The following is a 22,673-nucleotide window of genomic DNA, read 5'->3' on the forward strand; positions in this document are numbered from 1 at the left end:
GTGCTGCTGGTGCTGCATAGAGATGGCAGCCCCTCCCCTAGAGTTACAGATACTGAGGGAGTCCCAGCATTGCTAGAAGTGCCAGGGACCAGGCTCGGCTGAGAGGTCTGCTGCTGCATAGTGATGGCAGCCCCTCCCCTAGAGTTACAGATACTGAAGGCGTCCCAGCATTGCTAGAAGTGCCAGGGCCCAGGCTCGGCTGAGAGGTCTGCTGCTGGTGCTGCATAGTGATGGCAGCCCCTCCCCTAGAGTTACAGATACTGAAGGAGTCCCAGCATTGCTAGAAGTGCCAGGGCACATGCTCGGCTGAGAGGTCTGCTGCTGGTGCTGCATAGTGATGGCAGCCCCTCTCCTAGAGTTACAGATACTGAAGGCGTCCCAGCATTGCTAAAAGTGCCAGGGCCCAGGCTCGGCTGAGAGGTCTGCTGCTGTGCTGCATAGTGATGGCAGCCCCTCCCCTAGAGTTACAGATACTGAAGGCGTCCCAGCATTGCTAAAAGTGCCAGGGCCCAGGCTCGGCTGAGAGGTCTGCTGCTGTGCTGCATAGTGATGGCAGCCCCTCCCCTAGAGTTACAGATACTGAAGGAGTCCCAGCATTGCTAGAAGTGCCAGGGCCCAGGTTGGGCTGAGAGGTCTGCTGCTGGTGCTGTATAGGGATGGCAGCCCCTCTCCTAGAGTTACAGATACTGAAGGCGTCCCAGCATTGCTAGAAGTGCCAGGGCACAGGCTCGTCTGAGAGGTCTGCTGCTGGTGCTGCATAGTGATGGGAGGGGGCATTGAGTGCCGAGTCTTCATTCCACCTCGTTCCTCTTTCATCCACCGCCACTTCCTGCCTCTCTTTCATCCCTACTTTTCCACTGTGTCACTTCCGTTCCTTCTTTCCCTTGTGTCTTCTTTCCCTCATGAGTGTTTTTGTTTCTCTTGCTCTGGGTGAAGGTCTGATCAGAAATCATAAGTGCTGGTCCCCAGAGACGAATGCAGGTGGGCCTCACTTGCAATCACTGGCTCACTGGGTTCCATAAATCCGGGGACGGGGCGGGGCTAGCAGGGATTATGGGTGGAACCTTGCGGCTCTACTGAGAAAATAAGAATTACTGAACGAGTACTGGGGGTCATTTTGGTTACTATTTCCTTGGTTATTCCTCATTTTGTTCATGAGTTTAATTTTAAAACTTTAGGTGCGATTTGCAGCCAAATGTGTAAAGTGTAATGAGCAAGGTTAGTAGTAAATTCATGAACTTAATAATTCCTTTGTGGCCGGTAACTCACACCTTGCAGTGGGGCCCAAACGGTGTTGCAGTGTCTCCTGTACACAGGTGATAAATTGAGAAATTGCACAATGAAGCAAGTCTGTCTTCCAGATGTTGCTAGTTTGCCTAATTTGCAGGCAAACATTACATACAAATTGTCATTCGATGTTGCATGTGGTGGGGCCCTGCAGAGATTTCAAAGCATTTGCCCATTTTTCTGTCTTCCCTCTAGGTGGTCAACTTGCTTCATCCGGGGTGACACAGAGCCTTACAGATGACAACAACACAATGTTGGACCAGGCGATGGAGGATAAAGGAGGAAGCGAGGGTGAGTCGCGAGTGTCGGTCATTGGCTATGGGGCAGAGTGCAGGAAACACAGATGAGTTTGTCTGCCTGAGTGCTGAAGACATTTGTTTTTGATTAATACCGAACATCATTTTGAAATAAGATGATATATGCATTAGGAACTGTTGAGCACAATGTATTTAGATTAGACTGTGACACAACAATAACGGAAAGTTTTAAAAGAGAAACCGATTGTAGCCACCTTGTTCACCTTGTTGGGGCATACTCCTTTTGGGGTCTCACTCTTATCCCACCTCTGGTGTCTATCGAACTGATTTGATTTCCAGCCCTCTTTGGAATCGTCCCTCACTAGGGCCCCCTCTTCCCTACCTTGCTTTCTCAACTTCCCCCCACATATGGACGATCTTGTTGGAGGTCTAGATAGCAGGAATGCTAGTCTAGAGCATCGCCTCTTAACCAATGTGTGATCCATCCAAGCGCTTGAGTCAAAAGATGGCTGCTATATTACCTGCACCATCTCTGGCACGGGGATGGCGGGGAGGGGTCTGTTGACACAGCCTGCTCCTCATCTAACCGCAATTGAGGTTTGGCTTGAACCTAGTTGACTCAATAAAATACTCATTATGCCAGCCTTAAGGAAGTCCACATTGGGCCGATCGGATATGGCTAGCTTCAAAGCAGACTCAAATGTCCTAGATCGGGTCAAATTACTAGATAGACACTCATGCCGCCGCCGATCTGTCAACAATGTGTTGGCCACGTTCAGGCAAGGTTTGGACCTGAAGTTTGCATTGAATAATATGATGTCAATAATACATCATCATTGGTAAGGGAAGAATCAAGGCAATGCGATCTCTAAGATAGTATTAGACAAGTCAAGAACAGTTGCCATAGATCCACCCATAATCCTATTAGAATGTCTGCCCAGCCTGATAACTATAATCTCGCAAGCGGCTCCATTGTTTCTGAATGACTGGGCCTCAGCAGTTCATTTCCCGCCATTAACATTGGCATTTTTGCATCTTCATGGCCTAGTGGTGTCTGAAGACATTGATAGCACTAAACCGATCTGAAGCCACAACTGAGAGCTTCAAAACCTATCGATCATCAGAAATATGGGGGCAGAAAACATCCCACTCTTAATTGGCTAGAAGTTGAAAGAGTTCTTAGTGTTGGCCAGGCTTCAGATGTTGACCAACAGACCTGTGGTTAAAAAACACCTGCTTCACCCAACAATTCTAGCCCCTTGGTTAAAGATTCATGAAGACCTTCCTGTGGCTTCTCCTGTCTCTACTGCTGAAGTGAATTCTAGCTTGGGTACCAGCCCCCTCGGTTAAAGATTCATGAAGACCTTCCTGTGGCTTCTCCTGTCTCTACTGCTGAAGTGCTGACTAGTTTCACCAGTAGTCATAAAGACTACTTTTTCTGATTGTGTGTGAGAGAGAGAGAGAAAAGAACCACCAAAACCACACATACACTCTGGCCACATTGGAAGTAGTGTCCACCTAGACTAAAAAACAGGAGCGGCTCCTCAATTCGGGCAGAAGAGCGTCACCTACTAACTAAAACGGCCCCAGAGAAGTCAAGGAGATTTATAACCATTTTATGTTTCACTAAAGCCGCATTACGAACCGAGTGACGGGACGGAGCTGGGCAATTGCTGCTAAGTGGCAGCAGCAGGGAGAAGTGGTGGGCTGCGTACTTAAGTTTAAAGTGCGCATGTCACTTTAGCCGGCTGTCTTGTGATGGCCTGCCAGACATGTGCACTTTAAACCTCTCTAACCCAGCTGTCTTAGACTCGTGTGGTGCCTGCAAGCACAGGCCTCTAGTGCCCTTGGGAGCGCTGAGGGAAGCCTCTCCCTCCAATCCCGGTGCTTCTCTCATGCCAGTTAACAGCATGAGAGCAGTACAAGGATTGGTGAGGGGAGTTGGCTACTCATTTTAGCTGATCTAGAAATCTGCGAGCCTCAGTAAACCTGCTGCTGACCAATGGCTCCTAAAGACAGAGCTGATGGGAGAGCCTTCTCACTGCTAATATCACGGCCTATAGAATCCGATTAATCCAGGACAACAGTAGCATATGGAACTCTCATTCCTGACACAAAAATCTATAGAAATCTTCTTCTTTTTATTAAGCAAAAAAAACATTAATTGATTCTGGCCATCATCACAATCAAAACCAAGCAAGTTTTAACACTTATAGACTAACACCGACTAATTTGTAGCAAAGAGGCAATTATTCCTTTATGGAAATTGCATTTGTGCTGAAGTGCTTTGAAAAGCTATGCTAAAGGTTTTCCTTTCCTTCTCTCTCCCTTCCCCCCCCGCACTGCTCACTTTCCTTTCTCTTCTCTCTTGGGAAGTACAAAAGTAAATCAATGTGAAGTGCGACCGTGCTGAAGTGCTTTTGGTTTGTTCGATCTTGATAATTTAAAAGACTATATAGAATTCCTGTCATATTTCCAATATGATAAATAATATCTTTGCTCTTTTTTTTTTCTTTTCCCTTTCTTTTCCTTTAAAAAAAAAAATGTTAAGTGCATATAGGTTGTTATACAAATCTTCTCATGGATGACACCAGAACACACAGAATCATTCTTGTCACTGACACCACAACCTAAAGAATGCTTCTTATTGCTATAACTGGGAGAATCCTTATTGCTGACTTCACCTATAGAATCCTTCTCATCCCTTGCAACACATCCTGTAGAATCATCATTGCTGATATCACAATGTATAGAATGCTAAATTGCTGGCACCAGACCTATATAATACTCATGAATGCAAAAGAAGTGTGTACACTAATATTTTCCTGTACTTCCGTTAGCATAACTACGCCTCAAAACGCCACATAGAGTAGGGCTGGTTTTGTATTCGGCATTTCAAAAGTGCCCCTGCACTTTCATTTTCCATTCTGTGTCTTCCGCACTCCCTTCTCTGGGCGCACAAGAAGACAAGTTGTGCTTCATTCACTCTGTGCTCCTGAAATGAAGTGTTTTTTTATAAATGCTGTGAACGACAAGGTGTTCTCACTGTTTCTTAGTGTTCTTCGATGTTCCTGAAAGCCAACATGTTTCAAGGACTTTCCCTGTTCTGCAGATGACTATGAGAATATATGTCTTGTATGTAGGTTAAACGTCTTAGTTTAATATTCATTTTGGGAGGGTTTTCAAAGTGGGCTTAGGTTTCCAACAAATAATTCTAAAATGTCTGTTGGTTAATGAAATGCTTCTTTCCTGGACTGTCCGCGTTGAAACTGCACACATTCCTGCGGGATTGTCTTTCACTGCTGAATTGTTATAAAAGACGAAACATCTGTGATACATGCCTATGCATGTTCCTCCTATTCCTAGAGGCTGACTCCATGTCAGACTGTTGACTGATTGAAACTTCGACTTATCCTTGGGTGCAGCTATTTGATGGATTGCTTTTTATTTACACACAGTTTGATCTTAAGTAAACCTCTTGATTATTATTGTTTATACTGATTTGATTTGACTAACCATATCATTTTCTTTGTGAATTTTTCTTATGCCGTAAACCAATTTGGTGGGGCTGCTGCCTGGCATAGACTCACATGGCCCCGGGCTGTCCTATCGGCCTTTTGGTTGCTTTTTAGCAAAAGCACCCACAGAATCTGGCAGAAGAGGATGTTTACTGCAAACTGATTAGAGCCAACTGGTGTAAATATGATGCAGATTATGAATTAAAAGTTGCACTCCCCAAATTGATAGAAATAGATTTCCCCAACTTCTGACTAGAATTGAGCATAGCAGAACCCGCACGTATTGAAGCTGCCCGTGACTTGATTGTAATAAATCAGGTTTGTGAAGTGAGTTGTCTTGCGTACGAGGTTGTGTGTGGGATTTTATTATGTGGGTTTTTATGCGCCATGAGTTGCATGATTGTGAGGGAGTCATTATCCTGCTGAGTGGTGTTGGTGTTTTGTGTTTTATGTGGCGTTTCAGTACAGTAGTTTGAGTAGCATTTTTTAGCATTTTACTTTTGGATTGTGCTTTTTTGTGCAATTATTATATGACTAATTGAAATTGTTCTGATAAAAAAATATTGTGGGTTTTCGGTTTATTGTGGTTTTTGAAGATCTTGAGATAGTTATCTGCTGAAGGTATAGAGGTGTATGCCGCATCACAAAAGGTTTTTATGTTGGGGTTCTTCAAATCCTTAATGGTCAGGTGACGATTGAATTAATCAGGGTTGTGTTATTCATTTCTTCATGCACGGGTAGTGGACTCCCAGATACTGCTGGTCAAGAGTCTATCTTGGTGGGATTGAAGTTTAATGTTTTCCTTTGTTCGTAGGGAGTTTGATTGCTGGTAGGCAGACAAGGTTATCGTTTCCTTGTTAAAAAGCAAAACGTTGCCAGTCTAGTTTTGAAATTGGTTTGTGATCGGTTAGTTGCTTGTGTTGGTAGCCCAACCTAGCTGATATGTTATTAAACTCGGGGCTTAATACATGTCTTTACTTAAAGAAATGGCAGAAGATCACTTCTGATGATAAAAGCTTGCAGTTTCTTTTAGACGGTACTTTCAGTGTAACAAAGATTCAATTAAATATTTGGGGCATGCAATGTTAGGCCGTGCACAGTTTGAAGCTTTAAATGAATGGCATTATATATATTTGATTTTTCCATGCATAAGTAGTAATTGAGATGTTTGAGTTTTGTTCTGTCAGATAATTTCTGTAGGGGAGACTGGAACATTTTAAACAAAATTGTTGTTTAGTGTAAAGATGATAATGGCTTTATGGGTAGTTTGGTTAGTCTTCAAACTTCATTTGGATAAGTTCTACTTAAATCTGAAATCCAGTCACGTAATAGAAATGTGTCTTGGAGTAAAAGGTTACAAAAAATAGGGATTTATCTAGGGGGGGATTTTTCTGAAAATACATGCACTAATTTGTTAAATGAGTATTTAGAAATTCTGAATGTTTTGCCATCTTCTGTTGCAAACGGAGCGAGCTACAATCCACTTCCTCTGTCCTACCCTTTGAGCTGTAGTGTCATTATTTCTGTTCTTCATGATCAAGAGTTGCTGGAGAGTAGTGATGTAAATGTTGCTCTTACTTTGGATACATTTCTTAATAATGGGGAATGATGTTTTATTGTTATTAATAATAAGCGTAAACCAATTAAATCCAATACTATTAATAATAATACTGAGGGGGAGTGTATGTAGAATGAATGATGTGGAACCAGAGTTTATTAGAGTTTTTAATGAGAGAAGACTGAAGACTATCAAAAATACTGAAAGGAGGGAGACTATGTTGCAGAAAGAAGCTGAAGAGAGGTATAGAAGTTTTAGAAGTACATCCCAGACTTAGAATTGAAGAAATGAGCTGTATGTGTGAGACTTTAGAAACCTTGAAATTCATAAATGTTTGAAATGGTTGGAGAGAGTGCAGTGTCATTTTGTGATTAGTGATGATTATATGGAAGGTGAAAATTTTATAGCGGGATGTATTTTGTTTGGGGAAAGACTGCTTATTTTTGCTGCATAATTAGGTGGATAGTTGTTTTAACTTACATTTTTTCCTAGAGTGCATCATCTGAAAAAATGAGTGACAATGGCTTGAAAAGAGTGGAATGTGGTCCCAGACAAGTGTTGATAGATATGTTTGGTATGTTTATTTCTTCCATTCATGTTGCTTTGAATTATGTAAAAATTTGAAAGTTGTCAACATAGATAGATCGACTTACTACTAACACTGCCGGTGCATTAACCAAGATTAATGAAGAGATGATTGCCATCCGTGTGATGGTAATCCGGAACAGGATCGCTTTAGACATCCTGCTTGCAAAAGAGTGTGGCGTTTGTCGTGAGTTGAAGGCATGCAGTGGTGAATGTTTGTTCTTCTAGCAGCATGAGGATAAGTGAATGTATTCAAAATGTTATTATGATGTCAAACTGAAAAGTTGGAAGAGACTGGTATGTGGGAAGCTGTGGGTTCATGGTTGATTGGAAGGCAATTTGCAAAATTTAATAAAATAGTTGATAATGTGGGAGATGGATTGCTTAGGCTTTGTTGGAGAGGGGATTTGGGGCACCTTAACTTGTACCGGGGTGCTCAGTCTAAATGAGGAAATATACGTGTGTTAGGCAGCAAGCTGAACCAAGAGTTTAAACAATTTATTTGAAGCCAAAACTTAAGGCGCAAATGATTAAATACACATGTTTAAAGAACAAAATATCATAGATTTTGCAAAGACCAAATGTCAATGCTACACTTTGAATTGGAGAGCAAAACATGTAATTTGCAATTAGGCTAAGATAAACAACGCAAATGAGAGAAATGCTTTTCGATAATGTAAGAAGGAATATGCAATGTTAAACGCTGCTATAGTATCAAAGTCAGCTTAGAGAGCGGACAATGTGCAATTTAAATATGAGACTTTAAATGCAGCCTAATACCTTGGAGAGAACACAGTCCCAATACAAGCAAGAATGAGAATAATACTTTTCTTGATGGATACTATGTGAGAGATATATTCTTTAACCCCTTCGGTGCTCATGACGGAACGGTTCCGTCATGAGCCACGGTTGAGCTGTGCTCATGACGGAACCGTTCCGTCATGACCACGCCCGCGCAAGATTCCGTCAGCACAGCGGCGGAATCTGCGCAGCATAGAAGGGGTTAACAAATGCAATGAGAAAGATATACGTTACAAAAATGCAAGGACAAAAATGCATTTCACGGTTAATGAAAACACGAAGATACATTTTAAAATAACACAACCTTAAAACAAGAACTTAAAATGAGCTCAATTTCAGTTAACTGGGGACCACTCAAACAGCCGTGACTGGGAGCAGGGGTGGTCCTACGAGTGACCGGTGGATATTTCTTTTATACCATTAAATGCAGAACAGTTTGACCACAAACTCGTCTTGATGTCAGTTGTACCAACGCCATTCATACCCGCAATTTGTACATTCTCAAGAGTAATGTGCGTCACTTCACAAAACGTTGCCATAGAAAAGCGGAAGACTAGAAAGGTTACAATTGAATGCACTCACACTGGAGTTTGGCCTAAGGGCGACCAATGGGAGATCAATCTCTGATCAGAACGGGGCACATACTTATAATAGGGTTGGACATACATCTAGGATAGATTACATCCTCTTAGATTTTCGTCTCTGGTCTCATTTGGTAGACATGGAGGTCGTTGCATCTACGGATAGCGACCACAAGCCACTTTCTTTGAGCCTAACCCCCTTATGGTGTAAAAACATCAGTCGTGAAACCCCTCCTGTCATAAGGTTGACCGGAGAAGTCTGCCCTTCAAATTGCGGGAGGCGGTTAAAATGGGACAAGTTTGTCCTTGACGAGGAGAAGGTCACGGGCATAAGGGTAATCATGTCAAACATCTTACCAAGGTTATCAGCTGTTACATTAAATGCTGTTGAGGTTTCCTCCCTATTTAGTAGCACCATCAGATCAATAGGGGATCTTTTTGTTATCCCCACTCGAGTGGACGGCGATCGGAGGGCGTCTCGCCCCAAGGGTAACTCTGGCTGGTACTCCGCCCCCTGTCGGAAAGCGAAGCGGAAATTAATTATGGCAGTGAAGAAAGGGGACGGAGGGTTAGTTGCGGCCGCGTGGAAGAAGTACAGGTCAGCACAACAGGTCGCAAAGAGAGACTGGGAGGACAAGTTCTGGAGCGACCTGAAATCTGCAAGTGCAGAGAAAAATCCTAGGGGTTTTTGGAACGTAATTGGAGCCAAACACAGGCCCATAGATTTGCTCATTACTTGTAACATCTCTGAGGAGTCCTGGTTTGAGCACTTTTCTTCTCTCTACACCGTGAACATGGAGGATGAACTAGACCCTTTTGTCCCACCCATTTTTGGTTGTCATGACCCAGGGGCGGATGTCCTCTTCACAGCTAGGGAGGTTGAACACTCTATTAAATCCCTTGTCCCGTTGAAAGCTGCAGGGCCGGATGGTTTGCCTGGGGACCTGTTCCGCCTTAATTCGGGAGAGTGGGAATGAAGCTTCTAGCCTAGATGCATTAAGCAAGGAAGCAATAAGAACCCCCCAGAGTCATGGATGGGTGCAGAGGTCGTCCCGATCTTTAAGAAAGGGTCCCGGGATGATCCAACTAACTATCGCCCCATAAGCTTGATAGACTCATCCCAAAAAGTGGCAGGGAAAGTAATTCTGAGTAGGGTTCTTCAATGGGTAGAAGAGAATAAAATATTGTCTGACTTCCAAGCAGGCTTCAGGGCTGGCACCGGGACCATCGAACAGTCATTTCGACTGTTGATGCTTTACTGGAAGGTGGTAGTGATAGGCAAAGGCAGTCTGTATCTGGCATTTATTGACCTGCGGACTGCCTTTGACCTAGTACCCCGGGAGCGCCTGTGGCGGATCTTGGCAAAACTAGGCATGCCCCGTACCTACTGTGTCGAATAATAAAACTCCATGAGAACAACTTCGCGCAGGTGAGGTGGGGAACCCAGGGACAAAGGACTGCTCGTATTAAAGTTAGCAGAGGTGTGCGTCAGGGGTGCGTCCTCGCTTTCACCCTCTTCTCACTTTATGTAAATGGGGTAGTGGACCATCTCCTTAATATCCCAGCTGATACACCATCCTTGACAGGGAGGAAGATCCCAACCCTACTATTCGCTGATGATACCCTGCTAATTTCCAAGACCGCGGCTGGCTTACAGAATCTCTTGGATGGCTTTGATCAATTCTGCGAGCTAACAGGGTTAAAGATCAACACTGGCAAAACCAAGTTCCTTGTTTTGAACCCCCCCCAAAAAACTTGGACGGCCTCCAGTGCTTAACATGGCTTCTTTGGAAAGGGTCAAGGAATTTGATTATTTGGGCATACGCCTCCTTGATAATATGAAGTGGGACAGTCACCTCTACAAAATGACCTTAAGCCATAAAAGGGTGGTGGGAGCTCTTCTGAAGGAGCAGAAGGCATCCTCTATGAAACCTATCGCCCCGGTACTCGACATTTATACTGCTAGAGGCGTTAGTGCGGCGCTCTATGGAGCGGAGCTATGGGGCGCTCAGAATATGAGCCAGTTGGTGTGCTCAGAGAATAACTTTCTAAGGGGCTTGATGTCCCTTCCTAAGAGCACTCCCACTCTTCCCCTTCTGTTGGACAAGGGGTGTCGTTCCATCCAGGACCAGGCCAGGCTGCGTCCTCTCTTGCTGTGGGCTCGCCTGTGGAGGGTTCCGGAACTGGCCAGTTATGCCGAGGGGTTAAAGGAGATTTTAGGCTTGTCTGGATGGGCAAAAATAAGGTGGCTAAGGGACGTGAAAAGCTTGCTGACAGATCTTGGTCTTGAGGGGGCTTGGCACTCTCGGTCTGCCCCCCCCCAAAGCAGTCTTGAAGAACTTATACTGGTCTTGGGTAACAAGTAAAAGAAATACCGATCTTAACCTGTGCCATGCCTCCAGGGATTTTTTGCTTGTAAAGGATGTGGCAGTTCGAGAACTTTACTTGGACCTTATTACAATCTCCAGGGATAGAGCCCTGTTTTTCAAGTTCAGAATTGGTGTGTTGCCGGTGAGAATATTGACCGCCCGGTGGAAACCTCCGGCCCAAACCACACCCTACTGTCCTTTCTGTTGAAGACAGAGTCGATTCCCCATTTTTTGTTTGTATGCCCTGCCTACAAAGCGCCCCGCGCTAGGTGGCTAAAGCCACTGTGCAGGGAGTTGGGTACTCGACTATGCAGCGTCGCCCTGCGAATTTTGAGCTCAGATACCCGGCCGCTGTATGTTTGTGGCTTAGCCAAATACTTAAGCTGGGCATGGCTTATCAAGGCAAAAAGGCTTTTACTAATAGCTTAATAATGGTCCCTTGATTCGACCTTTTTTAGTTACTTATTGTTTGTTTTTATAGGTCTTAATTAACTTTGTTGTGTTTTTATTGCTGTAATGCTTTTTAAGATAGTTTTTTATCGAAATAAAGCTACTTTGATTGATTGATAGAAAGGTTATCGGCCACCTTCTCAGGCCATGTGCGTGTCTTGTTACTTTTAAAAGTGAGCTAGATGGCAATAATATAAAGAAATCAAGATATCTCAACTGACCATCACACCACCCCAACGTGTTCTTCTCAGCTAAAGGAGTTCCCTGTTCGTGTGGTCGACATGTTCCGTGTTCTTGTGGTTTTTATATATTTCGAGACATGAGAACAGAAGTGCACGGTAGATGCAATGAGGGAGCGGAGGCCCTGGGGAGCTGGGACCTCGCTGAGGAGCGGTCTTGTGCTTTTTTAATCCGAGAGGCTCAGCACAGGGCCTACTATTTTAAGAGAGTAACCGGAGACTGTATGGTCAACTTAACAGTAACTCAGTATGCTGGGACCTTGTCAGGGCCTCATGTTTCAGGTGTGGACAGAATGGGCCTGGGGCATTACTACATAGTAAAACTAGACCATGCTTCATTTCCCTCCTCTTGTTCATTCTTAAACAACATTCGTACACCGTATTTGGCAAGCCCTTCACCATGTTGGGGCATCCAGGGCGTATCATTAATGTAGGAACACTTATATTCGCCATGCTGTTGGGTCCTTAATTCAACATATTCTCCTTCAAGCATTCATAGTTGTTAATGACAGGGTTGTCCCTAATTGCATATCTGCCAGGGGGCAGAGGGGGAGCTGTAGATATGTCAACTTCAGTGGTGGTTTGCAATGAGTGAGAGGCAGGTGTTGTAATTTAACTATCTCTAAGCGTGTTAGCCCATCCCCATCCTCTGGTGCATGTTCCTCATGTATTGTTTTCCTGTAAATCCCAGTATTTGCATACTTCCTGTGAGTCCCTGTATTTGCATAATTCATTCCTACCACTTTAGTGCTGAATCTTTTTACACATTGAGACACTATCTGTATGACCCAACACAGTAGCAACAAATACTGCTATTATTAGCACAATCAATTTTAGGATGGCTGTCAGCCATGAGGCCATCCAGCCAAGTTCGAACCAGTCTGGGGTAATGTCTGCCGGAGCGCCTCCCTCTTTGGCCATCTTTATTCCTAAGTTTGTCAACTCCACAATGGCCTTTGTGATAGATCAATTTCCCGCATTGTTTGCCGGCACAAACGTGCAGCAGGATTTGCTGATCCTGTGGCATACTCCACCCTCCATTGCTGTCAGCATGTCTAGAACATAGCGGTGCTCTAGAACCATGAGTCTCAAGGGGCGTAGTTCTTCCTTGATAGCATTCAGTACATCCCTTGTGCTGTTAATAGCCTTCATGGCTTCATAGCAGGTGACCTCGATCCATCGTGCATTTGCTCCTGTCTGAAACAGTGGAACAAGGCCCCCGAAGAACTGCTGAGCATCGTTGAACAGGCGGAATTCTTGAGGGATTTCTTTATAAGGGGGTATTGGCAAAATATTCGGCTGCTCGCCGGTGACGATGGAGGAAGGTGATGTCGCCAGTCATCGGGTGCAAATGGATGTGGGAAACATTGGTGGCTGGGACGACCAGGTGCACTCCATGCAGGCTCACCAAGGTGCAAAGGCCATTCCATTGAGGAGGCAGTTGGAGGTAGAGGCATTCTCCGCAGGCCCAGTAGTAGCAATACGGTCATATTGTTGTGTATTGTCAATAATGTATGGGAGTGTTACATCAGGGGTGTCATTCTCTGCAGTGTCTTTGTGCTGCTGTGCCGTTATAGGTACATGTTGGGCAAGCAAGATGGGGGGCCTGTTGTCTCTCTGGTGATTGTTCTGGTGTCTCTCTGGTAATTGTTCTGGTGGAGGTGGTAGTGCAGGAGGGAGTATCCTGGCAGCGGCTTTAGCTGCCCAGTCTGCCAGTTCGTTGCCTCTGGAGACAAAGTCTTGGCCATTGGTGAGTGCTGTGCATTTTACTACAGCTACCTCAGCTGGCAGTGTCAGTGCATCTATTAGTTCTTCGAGCAACTGTCTGTGCATGACAGGCATACCATCTGATTTGAGGAACCCCACGCCTTTTCCATCGCAAAATGCTGGAATGTGTTGTCGTGGTGACATATACGGAGTCTGACTACACCGTGATGCGTGTGTCCGTTCCACTTTTCAAAGCGGCAATCAATGCCACCATTTCTGCTGCTTGTGCTGAATAATGTGATGGTAATGTTATTTGCTGTATAATATCTAGGGAGTCAGAGGAGTCATTTTGTTGTGCTCTAACCACTGCAGCTCCTGTGTATCTGATCCCTGTATCTTGATCAATGGTAGATGAGCCATCAACAAAGTATACTGAACTGTCTGGCAATGGGTCCTCTTTTGCTGTTCGTGACTCATCGGGCAGTATGTGGCACAATCGTGAGGGTCATCGTCTGCAGTGGCAATGAGGTGGGTGAAGAACATGGCAGGATTTACTGTGTGGCATTTGACAACTTTCAGGGAGGGCAACGACAAGATGACTTCATAACCTGACACTATTTGTGTGGTAAGTGTGGTTTTAGCTTTCTGTATTATTGCAAAGACAGCATGCTCAGTGTACAGTGTGAGTGGAGAACCCATGACTATGGGGTGCTCTTGTCAACAGCAAATGCTGCCGCAGCCAATGCTTGTTCACATGGGTAATGTCCTCTCATTACAGAATATAACATACCACTAAAGTAGGTGATAGGCTTGTGGCCCATGGGGTACTTTTGGGTGAGGACAGGCGTCATAACTTGTCCATCGCAGTGGGTGAACAGGTAGAATTCTTTGGTGTAGTCGGGCGACCCTATCACTGGTGCATTTGTAATCTCATCCTTTAATTGCGTGAAGGCTGTTCTCATCTCAGGTGTCAAATCTAACTTGTTATGTCTGTCTTTGGCCATTTAACAGCTTTGAGCAGTGGAGCAGTGATCGTAGAGAAGTCAAAGACCCACTGACGCACATAGTTCACTAATCCTAGGAATTTCTGCATGTCCATGAATGTTTGAAGTGCAGGGGTGCATCATATCGCCTCAATTCTATCTGGGGTGACTCTCCTTCCTGATGCTGAGAGCAACTGTCCCAGATAGTGTACTTCTCTCTGGCAGTATTTAAGTTTCTGTTTGTCAACCTTGTATCCTCTCTGTGCTGAAGTTGTGAGCAAGGCTATTGTACCGTTTCTACATTGCTGCTCTGTGGTGCTGCACAGCAATATGTCATGGATATATTGTAGCAGGGTGCTGTCACATTGGAAGTTTGACAAATCATCTTTGACAACTCTGTTAAAAACGCTGGGGGATTCACAATAGCCTTGTGCTAACCTTTTGTACGTCATTTGCACATTACGGAATGTAAAAGCCAGTAGGTATTGGCTATCGGGATGTAGAGGGACACTGGAAAAAGCATTTTTCAGGTCAATGACGGAAAAATATTCCGTGTCTGGAGGAATATTCATAAGGATTACTGAGGAGTCCGGGACAATTGGAAACTCTGGGACCACAATGCTGTTAAGGGGACGCAAATCATGAACCAAATGCCATTGGTTGGTCTTACCTTTCTTCCCCGGAAACAGACAGGTGTGGCAAGGCGAGACACAGGGGTATATTACTCCCTGATCTAGTAATGCTTGTATAGTGGGGGCCAAACCCTCCTCTGCTTCCTTGGACAAGGGGTACTGGCGCCCTCTCGGTAATATGGCGCCCTGCTTGAGTGTTATCTTAAATGGTGCAGCAGATCGAATGAGACCTACGTCATTTGGACTGCTGGTCCAAAGGTTGCGGGGAACCTGTGCTAGGTGAGCATCACGTATGGTATCTACTTGTGTGGCTGGAGTTGGTGTTCTTAATTCTACTGTCACTGAGAGGGGGACTTCATTCATGTAGACAATTTCACTTTTTAGATAGTCATCTGGAGAGCCAAACAGTTGGGCATCTGAAATGTCTCTAATCAATTGTCCAGGTTCAATAAAGATGACGCAAGCCCAGGTGTGTGCGTCATTGTCAATGGCCAGGAAGGCCCCATATGTAGGTGCGACTTCAAGAGCATGAATGTCTAGAATCATGTGTTTGTCGGGCATTTGGGAGTGTTGCGCCTGTGGACAAAAGAGAAACTCTTTTGAAAGTTGGACAAGTCGCCGTGCAGTTCTGGTGTGGTTGCAACTATGATGTGCACCGCAGTGGAGAACGCTTGTTCTTCCAATGGACGGGCTCTTGTTTGATCTTTTAAGGAGGAGTCCACAGTGACTGTCATCATTCTGGCCAAAGGGGTACCTGGAATTGAGCAAATCATTGTGGCATTTTCGTCAAAGTGGATTGTCATGTTTAGCTTTGCCTTGAGGCCCAGGAGGATTCACTGGGGACCGTGGTGAGTAGAGGTGACTTTGTTCCATGCATTTCCCTCCTACTTGTATTGGTACTGGTGAAAGGGACCCTAGCTATAGCCCCAGAGAACCCCTGTGTGGCCGCTATCTGATTTGAAATTGGAAGTGCTCCTCCTGTAATACAGGAATACGTAGCACCTGTTTCAATGAGAAAGCTGTACATTTTGTTGTTTATCGTTACCAACAGAATGGGAACCTCCCTAACATCGGTAGTGTACGACCATACTGAGCACACAAGAGTTGTCTGTGGGATGTCCTTACCGGTATACCTTCCAGTCTGGTACTGCTGGATGGTGCCCTGCGTGAATAAATTGTTGGGAGGTATCACTGTGCCTCCCTGAGGTACAAATGTTTGTGCTTGAGGCATCATTTGATATACAGGTGTTTGTGGCTGCTGCACTTGCGGTTGAGCTTGCACTTGTCATTGTAGGGGCCTGCAGTTGTAATTGCTGCTGCATGGGCTGTTGCTGTGCTGGTGGGAGATAAGAATATATTATTTGGGGCTGAGCTACCGGTGGTTGTGTTAGCTGCTGGTACTGGGTGGGGGGCCTTTGTTGGTGTCCTCTGACCCCCCCCCCCCCCCCCCCCCTTTTTGCCTCATCTTGCATTTTGGTGAGACAATCTCTTCTGAAGTGTCCTGGTTTCTGACAGTAGAAGCATGTTGGTGGACCTGGCTGTTGTGCTGCCCTTTGTTGGCCCAGTCCTCTACCTCTGCATCCCTGTATTTCTAGGTCTGATGTGTTGGTCACCATAGAATGGCTGCTGTTAGGGCACTATATAGAGGGGCTGTGCTTGTATGTATGGGGCACCTCCCTGTGTGTTACCTGCCAATGCATTGAGGGCATCCTGTGGAAATCCCGTAACCGCAGTCATCTGATTCACTGGGGAGGTAAGCATGACTGAGTCAAGAACATCTTTTTTCTTGTTCAGTTTCTGCTGCACTAATTTGGCGGCTGCATTTTCAATCGCCAATAGTCTACTCCGGTCCTGTTCCTGCTGCTTTTGACAGAAGTGAATAATATGATGTTGTATTTCAGACCATGGTTTACATTTCATTGCTACAATGCCATCTAATCTGTCATGTACCGCAGTGGGCAGTCCCTTCTTGACTGTATGATAAAAGAACCTACAGTTTCCTCCTGTTGCATCCCATGTTTACCCTAACTCCTGGTGCCATTTTTCCTTCATTCTGGAAATGTATTGTGCGGGATCCTCATTCAGTTGCATTGTCTGTGACATTAAAGACCCTATGTCTGGAACATCTGGAAATTTCCTGCGCAATTGAGACCACACACGTTCTCTTATTGTGTTAAATGCGTTCCCCATCATAATTTGTGCCTGTGATTGTAATCTTGTTGTGGACATATGTGAATATATCTTCCGCGTCCTCTCCAATCAGGGAGATAAGCAGACTTTTCACATCCCCTATCCCTAAATTAACACCTGCAGTGTGTTTTTCAAAGGCAGCTATCCATTTCCTAGCGCCCTCTGAGTGGTGGGAGTTGTTTTTTCAGATTGTCTTTGTCCATTTGTGACCATGGAACATAAATGGGGGGATCATTGGCATTTTTGAACAATAGTGGCATCTGACGTGTCATCCTTGTGCCTGCCGCTGTTGGCCGTGTATGATCGTATTGGCGGGCCTATTTCTACAAGATCTTCAAACTTGCTCCGATATAGCCACAGTCCAAATCTTCATCTCCTGCCCCATATAGGATACATTCTTCTGCTGTCACCATATGTTGGGGCTCAAAAGACCCTTTTCATGGCCACAGGAGCATTTGTGGTGCTAAGCTCTCCGTCCAGCCTGCCAAATCGTCCACGAAGGGATTGACATAAAAGTTTGAGCCTTCCCCTATGGTTACTATCTCTTTAGGTGTCATGTCCTTACACTGTGGTGTATACCGTCTACTGAGACGCATGTTATGGGTGTTGTTTAGTCTGGTATCGTGCAGAGAGGCTATGCCTAAGACATCATATGATATGTCATCTGGCCGCCCGTGTGTCCCCAAAACTCTCAGGCCTTCCACCTCGGTTTGTCTACTCTTCCTCCTTACTGCTTGTTCCTGTGCACCTTGAGAGTCCCTTAGTGACATTGTGCGCATGGGAGTGAGCGTGGGCGCAGAGCGCGAGTCAAGTGCATATGTTGGTGCTGACGGCCATGCCTGACATTGAAATCCAGTGGTGTTTCCCGGTGTGGAGAGATTGACCTGGCTCGTTGTCGCAGCTCTCTGGATCATTTTTGAAGCAGTGGCTTCAGAGGGATGGGGGGGCCTCATTGCTTTGCTGTGTTGTGACACCCTGTTTATCCCCTGAAGCGTGTGTCTGCAGTAGTGCTTGTGAGCCGATGTCTGTCCTTGCCTCACTTGGTAGTACCTGGTGGTCTAAGTTACTGAGCATGTTGGTAAATGTGTCTTTCATTTGCTCTACTTTCAGTGACAGACGTCGAAGGGCCCTAGCGTGGCTTATAGGGCTGCGTAACCTACTTCTATGTAGGTTGTCTGAGTGGCTGGGTGACCGCCGTCTATGTGGGATGTCTGAGTGGGGGTCATCCAGTGTAACGCTTTCCATACTGTTATTGATGTTAGGGCCGCTTCTCCATTTGCTGAAATGTACTTGGTCAGATGTGTTAGGCCAGTGTTTTCCAAATTGTGGTCCGCGGACCCCCAGGGGTCCGTGGCACATTTCCAGGGGGTCCGCAGGCAGCAGTTTTAAAAGCACTGCAAAGTTCTTGTAAAATTAGCAGTTTTCGAGCAACAATAAAAGTGTCAAGAAAATGCAAGTGATTAATGTACCTGCTGGAGAGAGATGAGTCTTGTCCAGTGGCAGCTTTAACTTATCTAATGTAGCACAGAGGGTTAATATGCCTACTACAAAGAACGTGTACCATGCATTTAAAAAAACTGTATTTTATGTGCATAGGTCAGTGGGTTACTGCTTTTGTCACAGAGATTCTTTTGTCACTGTGCAATTCAAAAGGGACAATCGTAATCTAGCACAGTGACCTATAAACTGTCATCAAAGAGCTGCTTTCAAACTGCATGGTACAAGTTAGTAACTTATGTTTTTCCCAGTCTATCATTATCCTAAAAAGATTTATTTGGGTGGAAATACATTTTTATTGTTAAAGCCAATGCGAACCACTGTGTTATGTTCTGAATCCTGAGTTTGTGCTTCTCCAGACCAAGCACTCTCTAAAAAGGCCTACCAGTATGAATGACACGTGAATCAGTATAAACAACAAGGTGGAAAAGGCTAGAGGGCGGAGTCACTCATGTTTTTAGAAGGGTCCTCACTCACCAACCTAGTTGGTGACATGCTTCATCATTGGACCCCCACTAGAGAGGCCGAGTGCCCCTCCGGTGTGCTACGACGCCTGATTACAGCGGAGCGGGATTTTTGAGTGTTGGGTGCAATTGGTAGTGCAGTGAGCGGTGTTAAAATAGCCTATTCTACTCCTTAAAAGAAATGTAATAATAGGTTAGTATGACTAGAGTAAAAACGGTGCAGGGTGGACGTTGTAACTGATTAAATTGATCAGTTACATCCGTTTTCTTTGTTCTGTTGGCCTTCTTTACTTAGGTCAACACCTGTGATACCAACTTACGGTTCACCCATAACTTTGACAGAAAGGAGATGGTATTCCTGGATGTAACCATCAAAATTGAGGGAGAAAGACTTACCACAAAGACATACTACAAACCAACCTCAAAAACCAACTTGTTGGCATTCACTAGTTTCCACCCTAGGTCTCTCCGCGAAAACCTTCCATATGGACAATACCTGAGGATTAGGAGAAATTGCAGTAATACCGTTGACTACCGGTCTCAGTCCACCCAACTGACTGGTAAACTACGGGATCGAGGGTACCCCCAACATATCCTCACCAAAAGTTACAAACGTGCACGAAACCAACACCGGGACGTTCTCCTTGAAGATAACCCAAAGACAGTGGGAGAAGTCCCTCTAACATGAGTAACCACTTACAGCACTGCTTCCAATGCGGTCACAAAACCTATCAGTAAACACTGGAAGATCTTGAAAACTGGAAAGAGACAGTGGGAAAAACCTCTTTTAAAAGGGCCAGGAGTATTAAGGATAGCCTAGTCCATACCCGTCCAAGAAGAACGACTCCGACAGATAACCCCACGGTTCTGAACACATGGGGCCTACCAAAGGTGATCGGGCATCCTCAAACACTCAGCCTGGAGCAGGACAAGACATGGACACAAAAGGCACACACAAACTGCAACTCAAACAATGTGGTTTATCTTATCACATGTCCCTGTAACCTGCGATATGTAGATATGACAACCAGGAATGTGAAGCAGAGAATCTGCGAGCACCGAAGCAATATCCGGTGCAAAAGAAACACCACAAAACTGACTGACCACTTCCTACAGTGAAGCCACAGTACTAATGATATGCGTTGGACAATAATAGAGCAACTCAAGCCAGGCAGGGACGCACACAGTGCACTTTTTGAAAAGGAGCAGCGCTGGATTTATCATCTGGCCACCCATAAACAGGGAATGAACGATAACATCCCATGGGGATCATTACTAAAGAGCTAATCAATTTATATGCGGAGTAGTGACCTCAATCATCTGGGTCTGTTAGTGACTAACCCTCCTCTGAAACGTCTGGGTAACAAATCGAAAGCATCAACATCGCCCCTCGATACTCACAAGTAAGATGCATGCTTCTGAATGGTCTATACTAGAGACACACATCTGCAAGGGCTACGACCCTTTTATCTCCGCAATCTTTACATAGCATTGTGACAGGGCCACATCATGTATAGACCCCACCATCTTGCTAGCACTTACAAGCATTGATAATTCTGGGGTTGTGTGATTAAAGCTCGACCTGATATATAATTTTTTTTTTTTTTTAATGACATTTCTACGAAGGGTCTGTAATTGCACCCGACATGGCCTTTGCTTATTCACCTTTTTCTGTGTAAAGTTGACACACGCTAAACTTTTTAATATACTAAACGCGTACCCATACATTGTTCAAGGTGTACGCATGCGCCACAAGAATCTCTTCCGACTCCTCCACAGGGTTAGCGGTCCATACACCAGACCTGGTTGACGCCCGCGTGCGGTGACGTCACCGAGTCAGGCTGTGTCCCGCCCCGGTGGAAGAGTTTGGCACACCAGTATTTAAGTTTACATCGCCAACACGTCCCTGAGCTACGGGTCCTGATGACTGGCACTCCATAGGCTGAGCGGAAGTCTGACAGCTAAACAGTAAGTGTTGTGTGACGCTTTTGGGCAGTATGAGAGATCTCGTCTCTCTGAGAGACGGAGCTGCATTGACCGCCGTTTTTTGTCTCCCACCTGCCAGCCATTGTAGTGTGTGTCAGCGTTCCCCGGCAGGACCTATGCAGTAATTTCACACCGGCTCCCACGTAAGCTTGAAATCCGTGGTTGTCTTATTTAATCATAGTTTTTTAGGCACCCTTTCCACTTGGGCAATTATTTTGAGGAGTTTTATATATAGGACTACTAAGTCACCAAGACTACTTACTGTCGGTCTACTCTTTACATGCACTAGTTCACGTTGCATTTTTTGACGTCAGAAAAACCCACACGATGGGTAGTTTTTGGGCTATTTAACTCGCCTAAATCCTAAATGTGAATTAGGTGTTGGTGGTCATTTAGCTTGTCACTAATTATTGAACATACTGAATCAGTAGACGGTTGAAACATACAACAATAAGCATTGACGTACATATGTGTTATATGTTATTTTGATGTCACTGTTATGTTTTGCTTTACAGATCGGTAGCGCATTCAGAAGTCCTGAAGGCGTGATTATTGGGAACCGTGAGTAGTTCGGTTCCTTTTTGGGCCATAGGTTAGGATGCGCCTAAGCGTACGCATACCGCCATGGTCCACGGTCCTGAGGAAAGCCTCGCTACTTGTTCACAGAGGCTGAAACATGTCGACCTAATGTACAAAGAAAACTGATGTAACTGATCAATTTAATCAGTTACAACGTCCACTCTGCACCGTTTTTACTCTAGTCATACTACCCTATTAAAAATAAATTAAGGAGTAGTATAGGCTATTTTAACACCACTTACTGCACTACCACTTGCACCTAACACTCAAAAATCCCGCTCCGCTGTAATCAGGCGTTGTAGCACACCGGAGGGGCACTCTGACTCTCTGGTGGGGGTCCAATGATGAAGCATTTTGTTACATCCTGCTTTTCCTCCTTCTCTGTCCTTCTTTAGTGTTTGTTCTAAGCTGCTCAGCCTGTATCTATGATGTCATTTAGAGTTCCTTTTTGTGTGTTTGATTCTACTGTCAGTTATATCTGAGGCTGAGCAGCAGGGCAGCTGCTCCCGGTGGGGCCTTGACTGGGGCCTTTACTGAATTACATTCTTGTTTGTATCCTGTACATTAATTCTTGATTACTAAGTATAAACCTACATCTGGACGCAGCAACACAAGGACTCATCTTTTATTTTTATGAAATGTTCGACATGTCACCAACTAGGTTGGTGAGTGAGGACCCTTCTAAAAAACATGAGTGACTCCGCCCTCTAGCCTTTTCCACCTTGGCTTCACTCTTTTGTTGTTTATACGGATTATCTCTGGGGAATAAGAGTGGAGTAATAATTCCCTCTCTCTTTGTTTTGATATTGACATGTGAATCCTACACCTTGTAGTCGCCTTTGCCTTATGTAACATTTTCTATACACTGATTTACACGTATGATTCATTGTCTCTATATGTGTGTGATGTAAAGTGCTCTGACACCCTACAATGGCATGAGAGATGCTATAAAACAAATGAAATACATGTGACAGAGAAGCTACGGAGAGA

At 44.9% G+C, this 22,673-nt stretch overlaps 1 protein-coding gene across 1 annotated transcript in view; it reads left to right on the top strand.

The window, feature by feature from the left end:
- Positions 1 to 22,673, top strand: part of LOC146799887 (uncharacterized) — a 235,665-nt gene that overhangs the window by 203,996 nt on the left and 8,996 nt on the right. The window contains exon 9 of the mRNA XM_085620813.1: positions 1,483 to 1,578. Within this exon, the coding sequence (XP_085476939.1) occupies positions 1,483 to 1,578 (96 nt within the window). The remainder of the gene's footprint in view (positions 1 to 1,482; positions 1,579 to 22,673) is intronic.

This window comes from Triturus cristatus, chromosome 8 (assembly GCF_964204655.1).
Source record: "Triturus cristatus chromosome 8, aTriCri1.1, whole genome shotgun sequence".
Classification (NCBI taxonomy): Eukaryota; Metazoa; Chordata; class Amphibia; order Caudata; family Salamandridae; genus Triturus; species Triturus cristatus.